General features: G+C 36.5%; 1 protein-coding gene across 1 annotated transcript in view; it reads right to left on the bottom strand.

Annotated features, from left to right (window-relative positions):
• The window catches only part of PIK3AP1 (phosphoinositide-3-kinase adaptor protein 1), a 399,421-nt gene that overhangs the window by 185,245 nt on the left and 200,589 nt on the right, over positions 1–13,587 (bottom strand). Inside the window, exons 6-7 of the mRNA XM_053691876.1 lie at positions 11,584–11,716; positions 4,861–5,057 (exon numbers count right to left, since the gene is read on the bottom strand). Coding sequence (XP_053547851.1) covers positions 4,861–5,057; positions 11,584–11,716 — 330 coding nt within the window. The remainder of the gene's footprint in view (positions 1–4,860; positions 5,058–11,583; positions 11,717–13,587) is intronic.

Below are 13,587 nucleotides of genomic sequence, written 5' to 3'. Positions count from 1 at the left end.
ACCACTTATTATAACTATGTAATAACCTGGAACCTCAATAACCAGGAACCTTACTACTTATTATAACTATAGAATAACACATATAATAACCAGGAACCTTACCACTTATTATAACTATAGAATAACACATATAATGACCAGGAACCTACCAAATATTAAAACTATGTAATAAAACATGTAATAACCTGGAACCTCAATAACCAGGAACCTTACTACTTATTATAACTATAGAATAAATCATATAATAACCAGGAACCTATCACATATTATAACTATAGAATAACAGAATAACACATATAATAACCAGGAACCTTACTACATATTATAACTATGTAATAACACATATAATAACCAGGAACCTTACTACATATTATAACTATGTAATAACAGAATAACACATATAATAACCAGGAACCTTACTACATATTATAACTATGTAATAATAGAATAACACATATAATAACCAGGAACCTTACTACATATTATAACTATGAAATAATAAAATAACACATATAATAACTAGGAACCTACCACTTAATATAACTATAAAATAACACATGTAATAACCTGGAACCTCAATAACCCGGAACCTTACCACATATTATAACTATAGAATAACACATATAATAACCAGGAACCTTACCACTTATTATAACTATAGAATAACACATATAATAACCAGGAACCTTACCACATATTATAACTATAGAATAACACATATAATAACCAGGAACCTCACCACTTATTATAACTCTAGAATAAATCATATAATAACCAGGAACCTTACTACATATTATAACTATAGAATAACACATAATAACCAGGAACCTTACCACTTATTATAACTATAGAATAACACATATAATAACCAGGAACCTTACCACGTATTATAACTATAGAATAACACAAATAATAACCAGGAGCCTTACTACATATTATAACTATAGAATAACACATAATAACCAGGAACCTTACCACTTATTATAACTATAGAATAACACATATAATAACCAGGAACCTTACCACGTATTATAACTATAGAATAACACATATAATAACCAGGAACCTATCACTTATTATAACTATGTAATAACACATATAATAACCAGGAACCTTACTACATATTATAACTATGTAATAACACATATAATAACCAGGAACCTTACCACTTATTATAACTCTAGAATAACACATATAATAACCAGGAACCTTACTACTTATTATAACTATAGAATAACACATATAATAACCAGGAACCTTACCACTTATTATAACTATAGAATAACACATATAATAACCAGGAACCTATCACTTATTATAACTATGTAATAACACATATAATAACCAGGAACCTATCACTTATTATAACTATGTAATAACACATATAATAACCAGGAACCTTACCACATATTATAACTATGTAATAACACATATAATAACCAGGAACCTTACCACTTATTATAACTATGTAATAACACATATAATAACCAGGAACCTATCACTTATTATAACTATGTAATAACACATATAATAACCAGGAACCTTACCACATATTATAACTATGTAATAACACATATAATAACCAGGAACCTTACCACTTATTATAACTATGTAATAACACATATAATAACCAGGAACCTACCAAATATTACAACTATGTAATAACACATGTAATAACCAGGAATCTACCAAATATTATAACTATGTAATAACACAAGTAATAACCAGGAACCTACCAAATATTATAACTATGTAATAACACAAGTAATAACCATGAACCTACCACTTATTATAACTATATAGAATAACACATATAATAACCAGGAACCTACCACATATTTTAACTCTAGAATAACACATTTAATAACCAGGAACCTACCAAATATTATAACTATGTAATAACACATGTAATAACCAGGAACCTACCAAATATTATAACTATGTAATAACACATGTAATAACCAGGAACCTACCACTTATTATAACTATAGAATAACACATATATTAACACATATAATAACCAGGAACCTTACTACATATTATAACTCTAGAATAACACATATAATAACCAGGAACCTTACTACCTTACCTTACCCTACCACGTATTATAACTATAGAATAACAGATATAATAACCAGGAACCTATCACTTATTATAACTATGTAATAACACATATAATAACCAGGAACCTTACTACATATTATAACTCTAGAATAACACATATAATAACCAGGAACCTTACTACTTATTATAACTATAGAATAACACATATAATAACCAGGAACCTACCACATATTATAACTATGTAATAACACATATAATAACCAGAAACCTTACTACATATTATAACTATAGAATAACACATATAATAACCAGGAACCTATCACTTATTATAACTATGTAATAACACATATAATAACCAGGAACCTTACTACATATTATAACTCTAGAATAACACATATAATAACCAGGAACCTTACTACATATTATAAGTATGTAATAACACATATAATAACCAGGAACCTTACTACTTATTATAACTATAGAATAACACATATAATAACCAGGAACCTTACCACGTATTATAACTATAGAATAACACATATAATAACCAGGAACCTATCACTTATTATAACTATGTAATAACACATATAATAACCAGGAACCTTACTACTTATTATAACTATAGAATAACACATATAATAACCAGGAACCTTACCACGTATTATAACTATAGAATAACACATATAATAACCAGGAACCTATCACTTATTATAACTATGTAATAACACATATAATAACCAGGAACCTTACCACGTATTATAACTATAGAATAACACATATAATAACCAGGAACCTTACCACGTATTATAACTATAGAATAACACATATAATAACCAGGAACCTATCACTTATTATAACTATGTAATAACACATATAATAACCAGGAACCTTACCACGTATTATAACTATAGAATAACACATATAATAACCAGGAACCTTACCACGTATTATAACTATAGAATAACACAAATAATAACCAGGAGCCTTACTACATATTATAACTATAGAATAACACATAATAACCAGGAACCTTACCACTTATTATAACTATAGAATAACACATATAATAACCAGGAACCTTACCACGTATTATAACTATAGAATAACACATATAATAACCAGGAACCTATCACTTATTATAACTATGTAATAACACATATAATAACCAGGAACCTTACTACATATTATAACTATGTAATAACACATATAATAACCAGGAACCTTACCACTTATTATAACTCTAGAATAACACATATAATAACCAGGAACCTTACTACTTATTATAACTATAGAATAACACATATAATAACCAGGAACCTTACCACTTATTATAACTATAGAATAACACATATAATAACCAGGAACCTATCACTTATTATAACTATGTAATAACACATATAATAACCAGGAACCTATCACTTATTATAACTATGTAATAACACATATAATAACCAGGAACCTTACCACATATTATAACTATGTAATAACACATATAATAACCAGGAACCTTACCACTTATTATAACTATGTAATAACACATATAATAACCAGGAACCTATCACTTATTATAACTATGTAATAACACATATAATAACCAGGAACCTTACCACATATTATAACTATGTAATAACACATATAATAACCAGGAACCTTACCACTTATTATAACTATGTAATAACACATATAATAACCAGGAACCTTACTACATATTATAACTCTAGAATAACACATATAATAACCAGGAACCTTACTACATATTATAAGTATGTAATAACACATATAATAACCAGGAACCTTACTACTTATTATAACTATAGAATAACACATATAATAACCAGGAACCTTACCACGTATTATAACTATAGAATAACACATATAATAACCAGGAACCTATCACTTATTATAACTATGTAATAACACATATAATAACCAGGAACCTTACTACTTATTATAACTATAGAATAACACATATAATAACCAGGAACCTTACCACGTATTATAACTATAGAATAACACATATAATAACCAGGAACCTATCACTTATTATAACTATGTAATAACACATATAATAACCAGGAACCTTACCACGTATTATAACTATAGAATAACACATATAATAACCAGGAACCTTAACACGTATTATAACTATAGAATAACACATATAATAACCAGGAACCTATCACTTATTATAACTATGTAATAACACATATAATAACCAGGAACCTTACCACGTATTATAACTATGTAATAACACATATAATAACCAGGAACCTACCACATATTATAACTATGTAATAACACATATAATAACCAGGAACCTACCACATATTATAACTATGTAATAACATATATAATAACCAGGAACCTACCACATATTATAACTATGTAATAACACATATAATAACTAGGAACCTACCACATATTATAACTATGTAATAACACATATAATAACTAGGAACCTACCACATATTATAACTATGTAATAACATATATAATAACCAGGAACCTATCACTTATTATAACTATGTAATAACACATATAATAACTAGGAACCTACCACATATTATAACTATGTAATAACACATATAATAACTAGGAACCTACCACATATTATAACTATAGAATAACACATATAATAACTAGGAACCTACCACATATTATAACTATGTAATAACACATATAATAACTAGGAACCTACCACATATTATAACTATGTAATAACACATATAATAACTAGGAACCTTACCACTTAATACAACTAATGAATAAATGATAAATTATAACTAGGAATCTTACCACATATTCGTCAATAAACTGCCGCAGGTCCTTGTGGCCATACTTTTCTGCCATGTTATTTGGGAAGTCTCCATGTTTATTGGACACACTGTAGGCCTGCAGGGCGCCAGGACAAGTTAGAAGCAAAGCTGTTACATTTTTAAGTCCGTATTTTGCAGAGAAATGAAGAAGGGTTGGGAGCTCTTCATCTCTGTGATCTAAATAATAAGAAATAATTAAAGAAAACTAAGAAATGGTATATGAAATGTTAGGATGTTTTGTGCTGGATACGCTTTACTCTCTACATTAACACTTAGGTGTCTCCTGGTCAGGACTGGATATTTATTATCTATATTAGCCGATCAGAGGACATTGAAGTGTCTCCTGGTCAGGACTGGATATTTATTATCTATATTAGCCGATCAGAGGACATTGAAGTGTCTCCTGGTCAGGACTGGACATTTTATTATCTATATTAGCCGATCAAAGGACATTGAAGTGTCTCCTGGTCAGGACTGGAAACTTTATTATCTGTCCTAGCCAATCAGCAGGCACTGATTTGTCTCCTGGTCAGGACTGGAAACTTTATTATCTGTCCTAGCCAATCAGCAGGCACTGATTTGTCTCCTGTTCAGTGCTGTACATTTTATTAGCTATATTAGCCATTCAGTGGATAGTTGGGTGTCTCCTGGTCGGGGCTGAACACTTTATTATCTATACTAGCCAATTAACACACATAGTGGTTTCTACTTTTTAGGTTAAAAAGGCCCAAGATACATGTAGTCACAAATATGTGCGATAAACACCCCAGTGCAATGCTAAACCTAAGTTTAGAATAAAGTAGCATCTAGTCATTCTGCTTATTCACACACACATTACGTCAGATATTCAGCTTTGGCTCTTATAGTTTAGTATAAGCATCATTGTTTGTTACTTGATGATTTATACAAAGGACAGTCATTTTTAAAGGTATGTGGTAGTCAAAGATTAACTTTCATGATTTAGATAGAGCAGCAATTGTATAAATAGCAGCGTAGTTTGCAACAATGTTATACAAATAGTGCTTGAGACGTGCACACTCCAGAGCCTACCTCAGATCTAATGGAAAGAGAAAGGTGTAAGTCTTACAGTAGAAGTAAACTGGAAAGTTCTTTATTTACGCCAAATTCCCTCCCTGAGTATCCCTGAAATAAAAGTATGGCACTGGCACTGTCACAAGAGGAGGTGAGACTTGTAATCTCATGAAAATATTATGTGTATGCATTGGCCTTTACACTGTCTGTGTGCTGCAATACAACTGCTGCATTATACTGTCTGTGTGCTGCAATACAACTGCTGCATTATACTGTCTGTGTGCTGCAATACAACTGCTGCTTTACACTATCTGTGTGCTGCAATACAACTGCTGCATTATACTGTCTGTGTGCTGCAATACAACTGCTGCATTATACTGTCTGTGTGCTGCAATACAACTGCTGCATTATACTGTCTGTGTGCTGCAATACAACTGCTGCTTTATTCTGTGTCCAGCAATACAACTGCTGCTTTACACTATCTGTGTGCTGCAATACAACTGCTGTTTTACACTGTCTGTGTGCTGCAATACAACTGCTGCTTTACACTATCTGTGTGCTGCAATACAACTGCTGCATTATACTGTCTGTGTGCTGCAATACAACTGCTGCATTATACTGTCTGTGTGCTGCAATACAACTGCTGCATTATACTGTCTGTGTGCTGCAATACAACTGCTGCATTATACTGTCTGTGTGCTGCAATACAACTGCTGCATTATACTGTCTGTGTGCTGCAATACAACTGCTGCTTTAGTCTGTGTGCTGCAATATAACTGCTGCTTTATTATGTGTCCAGCAATACAACTGCTGCTTTACACTATCTGTGTGCTGCAATACAACTGCTGCTTTACACTATCTGTTTGCTGCAATACAACTGCTGCTTTATTCTGTGTCCTGCAATACAACTGCTGCTTTACACTATCTGTGTGCTGCAATACAACTGCTGCTTTATTCTGTGTCCTGCAATACAACTGCTGCTTTACACTATCTGTGTGCTGCAATACAACTGCTGTTTTACACTGTCTGTGTGCTGCAATACAACTGCTGCTTTACACTATCTGTGTGCTGCAATACAACTGCTGCTTTACACTATCTGTGTGCTGCAATACAACTGCTGCTTTATTCTGTGTCCTGCAATACAACTGCTGCTTTACACTGTCTGTGTGCTGCAATACAACTGCTGCTTTACACTATCTGTGTGCTGCAATACAACTGCTGCTTTACACTGTATGTGTGCTGCAATACAACTGCTGCTTTACGCTGTGTCCTGCAATAAAACTGCAGCTTTACACTGTGTCCTGCAATACAACTGCAGCTTTACACTGTGTCCTTCAATACAACTGCTGCTTTACTCTGTGTGCTGCAATACAACTGCTGCTTTACACTGTGTCCTGCAATACAACTGCAGCTTTACACTGTGTCCTGCAATACAACTGCTGCTTTACTCTGTGTCCTGCAATACAACTGCTGCTTTAATCTGTGTGCTGCAATACAACTGCTGCTTTACACTGTGTGCTGCAATACAACTGCTGCTTTACTCTGTGTGCTGCAATACAACTGCTGCTTTACTCTGTGTTCTGCAATACAACTGCTGCTTTACACTGTGTGCTGCAATACAACTGCTGCTTTACTCTGTGTGCTGCAATACAACTGCTGCTTTACACTGTGTGCTGCAATACAACTGCTGCTTTACTCTGTGTGCTGCAATACAACTGCTGCTTTACACTGTCTGTGTGCTGCAATACAACTGCTGCTTTACTCTGTGTGCTGCAATACAACTGCTGCTTTACTCTGTGTGCTGCAATACAACTGCTGCTTTACACTGTGTGCTGCAATACAACTGCTGCTTTACTCTGTGTGCTGCAATACAACTGCTGCTTTACTCTGTGTGCTGCAATACAACTGCTGCTTTACACTGTGTGCTGCAATACAACTGCTGCTTTACACTGTGTGCTGCAATGCAACTGCTGCTTTACTCTGTGTGCTGCAATACAACTGCTGCTTTACTCTGTGTGCTGCAATACAACTGCTGCTTTACTCTGTGTGCTGCAATACAACTGCTGCTTTACACTGTCTGTGTGCTGCAATACAACTGCTGCTTTACACTGTGTGCTGCAATACAACTGCTGCTTTACTCTGTGTGCTGCAATACAACTGCTGCTTTACACTGTGTGCTGCAATACAACTGCTGCTTTACTCTGTCTGCTGCAATACAACTGCAGCTTTATTCTGTGTGCTGCAATACAACTGCAGCTTTATTCTGTGTGCTGCAATACAACTGCAGCTTTACTCTGTGTGCTGCAATGCAACTGCTGCTTTACTCTGTGTGCTGCAATGCAACTGCTGCTTTACACTGTGTACTGCAATAAAACTGCTGCTTTACTCTGTGTCCTGCAATACAACTGCTGCTTTAGTCTGTGTGCTGCAATACAACTGCTGCTTTACTCTGTGTGTTGCAATACAACTGCTGCTTTACTCTGTGTGCTGCAATACAACTGCTGCTTTACACTGTGTCCTGCAATACAACTGCTGCTTTACACTGTCTGTGTGTTGCAATACAACTGCTGCTTTACACTGTGTGCTGCAATACAACTGCTGCTTTACACTGTGTGCTGCAATACAACTGCTGCTTTACTCTGTGTGCTGCAATACAACAGCTGCTTTACTCTGTGTGCTGCAATACAACTGCTGCTTTATTATGTGTCCTGCAATACAACTGCTGCTTTACACTGTGTGCTGCAATACAACTGCTACTTTACTCTGTGTGCTGCAATACAACTGCTGCTTTACTCTGTGTGCTGCAATACAACTGCTGCTTTACACTGTGTCCTGCAATACAACTGCTGCTTTACACTGTGTCCTGCAATACAACTGCTGCTTTACTCTGTGTCCTGCAATACAACTGCTGCTTTAATCTGTGTGCTGCAATACAACTGCTGCTTTACACTGTGTGCTGCAATACAACTGCTGCTTTACACTGTGTCCTGCAATACAACTGCTGCTTTACTCTGTGTCCTGCAATACAACTGCTGCTTTACACTGTGTCCTGCAATACAACTGCTGCTTTACACTGTGTCCTGCAATACAACTGCTGCTTTACACTGTGTCCTGCAATACAACTGCTGCTTTACTCTGTGTGCTGCAATACAACTGCTGCTTTACACTGTGTGCTGCAATACAACTGCTGCTTTACACTGTGTGCTGCAATACAACTGCTGCTTTACACTGTCTGTGTGCTGCAATACAACTGCTACTTTACTCTGTGTGCTGCAATACAACTGCTGCTTTACACTGTGTGCTGCAATACAACTGCTGCTTTACTCTGTGTGCTGCAATACAACTGCTGCTTTACTCTGTGTGCTGCAATACAACTGCTGCTTTACACTGTGTGCTGCAATACAACTGCTGCTTTACACTGTGTGCTGCAATACAACTGCTGCTTTACTCTGTGTGCTGCAATACAACTGCTGCTTTACTCTGTGTGCTGCAATACAACTGCTGCTTTACTCTGTGTGCTGCAATACAACTGCTGCTTTACTCTGTGTGCTGCAATACAACTGCTGCTTTTCTCTGTGTGCTGCAATACAACTGCTGCTTTACACTGTCTGTGTGCTGCAATACAACTGCTGCTTTACACTGTGTGCTGCAATACAACTGCTGCTTTACTCTGTGTGCTGCAATACAACTGCTGCTTTACACTGTGTGCTGCAATACAACTGCTGCTTTACTCTGCCTGCTGCAATACAACTGCAGCTTTATTCTGAGTGCTGCAATACAACTGCAGCTTTATTCTGTGTGCTGCAATACAACTGCAGCTTTACTCTGTGTGCTGCAATGCAACTGCTGCTTTACTCTGTGTGCTGCAATAAAACTGCTGCTTTACTCTGTGTCCTGCAATACAACTGCTGCTTTAGTCTGTGTGCTGCAATACAACTGCTGCTTTACTCTGTGTGTTGCAATACAACTGCTGCTTTACTCTGTGTGCTGCAATACAACTGCTGCTTTACACTGTGTGCTGCAATACAACTGCTGCTTTACACTGTCTGTGTGCTGCAATACAACTGCTGCTTTACACTGTGTGCTGCAATACAACTGCTGCTTTACACTGTGTGCTGCAATACAACTGCTGCTTTACTCTGTGTGCTGCAATACAACTGCTGCTTTACTCTGTGTGCTGCAATACAACTGCTGCTTTACTCTGTGTGCTGCAATACAACTGCTGCTTTACACTGTGTGCTGCAATACAACTGCTGCTTTACTCTGTGTGCTGCAATACAACTGCTGCTTTACTCTGTGTGCTGCAATACAACTGCTGCTTTACACTGTGTGCTGCAATACAACTGCTGCTTTACTCTGTGTCCTGCAATACAACTGCTGCTTTACACTGTGTGCTGCAATACAACTGCTGCTTTACTCTGTGTGCTGCAATGCAACTGCTGCTTTACACTGTGTTCTGCAATACAACTGCTGCTTTACTCTGTGTGCTGCAATGCAACTGCTGCTTTACACTGTGTGCTGCAATACAACTGCTGCTTTACTCTGTGTCCTGCAATACAACTGCTGCTTTACTCTGTGTGCTGCAATACAACTGCTGCTTTACACTGTGTCCTGCAATACAACTGCTGCTTTACTCTGCGTGCTGCAATACAACTGCTGCTTTACTCTGTGTGCTGCAATACAACTGCTGCTTTGCTCTGTGTGCTCCAATACAACTGCTGATTTACACTGTGTCCTGCAATACAACTGCTGCTTTACACTGTGTGCTGCAATACAACTGCTGCTTTTTCTCTGTGTGCTGCAATACAACTGCTGCTTTACTCTGTGTCCTGCAATACAACTGCTCCTTTACTCTGTGTGCTGCAATACAACTGCTGCTTTATTCTGTGTCCTGCAATACAACTGCTGCTTTACACTGTGTGCTGCAATACAACTGCTGCTTTACTCTGTGTGCTGCAATACAACTGCTGCTTTACTCTGTGTCCTGCAATACAACTGCTCCTTTACTCTGTGTGCTGCAATACAACTGCTGCTTTATTCTGTCTCCTGCAATACAACTGCTGCTTTACACTGTGTGCTGCAATACAACTGCTGCTTTACACTGTGTCCTGCAATACAACTGCTCCTTTACTCTGTGTGCTGCAATACAACTGCTGCTTTACTCTGTGTGCTGCAATACAACTGCTGCTTTACTCTGTGTGCTGCAATACAACTGCTGCTTTACACTGTGTCCTGCAATACAACTGCTGCTTTACTCTGTGTGCTGCAATACAACTGCTGCTTTACTCTGTGTCCTGCAATACAACTGCTCCTTTACTCTGTGTGCTGCAATACAACTGCTGCTTTACACTGTGTCCTGCAATACAACTGCTGCTTTACTCTGCGTGCTGCAATACAACTGCTGCTTTACTCTGTGTGCTGCAATACAACTGCTGCTTTAGTCTGTGTGCTGCAATACAACTGCTGCTTTACTCTGTGTCCTGCAATACAACTGCTGCTTTACTCTGTGTGCTGCAATACAACTGCTGCTTTACTCTGTGTCCTGCAATACAACTGCTGCTTTACACTGTGTCCTGCAATACAACTGCTGCTTTACACTGTGTCCTGCAATACAATTGCTGCTTTGCACTGTCTGTGTGTTCCATCATAGGAAGAAGAGAGAAAATCTCACTTGCACTTAGGTTTTCCTCTTCTATCTGGTTAATTCCAAAGAGATGTAATCCGCTGGCTGGGATGTTGTTCTTTAGCGACTCTGTCAGTAGCTTGTCTAGTTTTTCTACGTTGTAAGGAACTATCTTAAATGCCTAGAAAAGAAATTATGGGTTACTGAAGTCACCGTGGTACAGACTTGCGCTAGATCCTACATAGGCTGCCATGGAATAATATGTTGTACAGTGGCTGTATCCTAGCAACTTGATCACACTAAAACCTCAGTTATTTACACAATAGTACCAAGAATAACCGCAGGGGTATTTAGAAAGACAAACTTAGTGTCAATGATATAAACTGAATTGCCATGGTGGACTGTCACTTTAAGCACTATATTTATATATACATATATTAACTAATGTGTCAAGAACTAAACCCATAACTAAGCCATTCAGCCAAGTACCTGCATTAGTTCAAACTAAAGATACGTTATTACTAGGTTCCTGTGTGTCCAATATAATATACGCCTAGATTTAGAGTTCTGCGTTAGCCATCAAAAGCAGCGTTAAGGGGTCCTAACGCTGCTTTTGGCCGTCCGCTGGTATTTAGAGTCAGCCAGGAAAGGGTCTAACGTTTACTTTCAAGCCGCGACTTTTCCATACCGCAGATCCCTTACGCCAATTGCGTATCCTATCTTTTCAATGGGATCTTCCTAACGCCGGTATTTAGAGTTTTGGCTGAAGTGAGCGTTACACCTCTACCGAAAAGACTCCTAACGCCCATGGAAAGGCTGTAGTTAAGAGCTTTATGGGCTAACGCCAGTTTATAAAGCTCTTAACTACAGTGCTCTAAAGTACACTAACACTCATAAACTACCTATGTACCCCTAAACCGAGGTCCCCCCACATCGCCGCCACTATAATAAATATTTTTAACCCCTAATCTGCCGACCGCACATCGCTGCCACCTACATTATCTCTATGAACCCCTAATCTGCTGCCCCTAACATCGCGACACCTACATAATATTTATTAACCCCTAATCTGCCCCCCAACGTCGCCGCTACCTAACTACACTTATTAACCCCTAATCTGCCGACCGGACCTTGCCGCCACTATAATAAATGTATTAACCCCTAAACCGCCGCACTCCCATCTCACAAACACTATAATAAATAGTATTAACCCCTATTCTGCCCTCCCTAACATCGCCGCAACCTAACTTCAAGTATTAACCCCTATCTGCCGACCGGACCTCGCCGCTACTATAATAAATGTATTAACCCCTAAAGTTAAGTCTAACCCTAACACCCCCTAAGTTAAATATAATTTTAATCTAACAAAATAAATTAAATCTTATTAACTAAAGTATTCCTATTTAAAACTAAATACTTACCTGTAAAATAAACCCTAAACTAGCTACAATATAACGAATAATTATATTGTAGCTATTTTAGGATTTATATTTATTTTACAGGCAACTTTGTATTTATTTTAACTAGGTACAATAGCTATTAAATAGTTATTTACTATTTAATAGCTACCTAGTTAAAATAATTACAAAATTACCTGTAAAATAAATCCTAACCTAAGTTACAATTAAACCTAACACTACACTATCAATAAATTAATTAAATAAATTACCTACAATTACATACAATTAAATAAACTAAACTACAAAAAAAACAAACACTAAATTACAAAAAATAAAAAAAATATTACAAGAATATTAGGCTAATTACACCTACTCTAAGCCCCCTAATAAAATAAAATGCCCCCCAAAATAATAAAGGTCCCTACCCTATTCTAAATTAAAAAGTAATCAGCTCTTGAACAGCCAATAGAATGCGAGCTCAATATGATTGGCTGATTGGATCAGCCAATCGGATTGAACTTGAATCTGATTGGCTGATTCAATCAGCCAATTAGATTTTTCCTACCTTAATTCCGATTGGCTGATAGAATCCTATCAGCCAATCGGAATTCGAGGGACGCCATCTTGGATGACGTCACTTAAAGGAACCTTC

Source organism: Bombina bombina, chromosome 9 (genome assembly GCF_027579735.1).
Source record: "Bombina bombina isolate aBomBom1 chromosome 9, aBomBom1.pri, whole genome shotgun sequence".
Classification (NCBI taxonomy): Eukaryota; Metazoa; Chordata; class Amphibia; order Anura; family Bombinatoridae; genus Bombina; species Bombina bombina.
The sequence above is the reverse complement of the archived record's forward strand: the minus strand, read 5'-3'. Positions and strand labels throughout refer to the sequence as shown.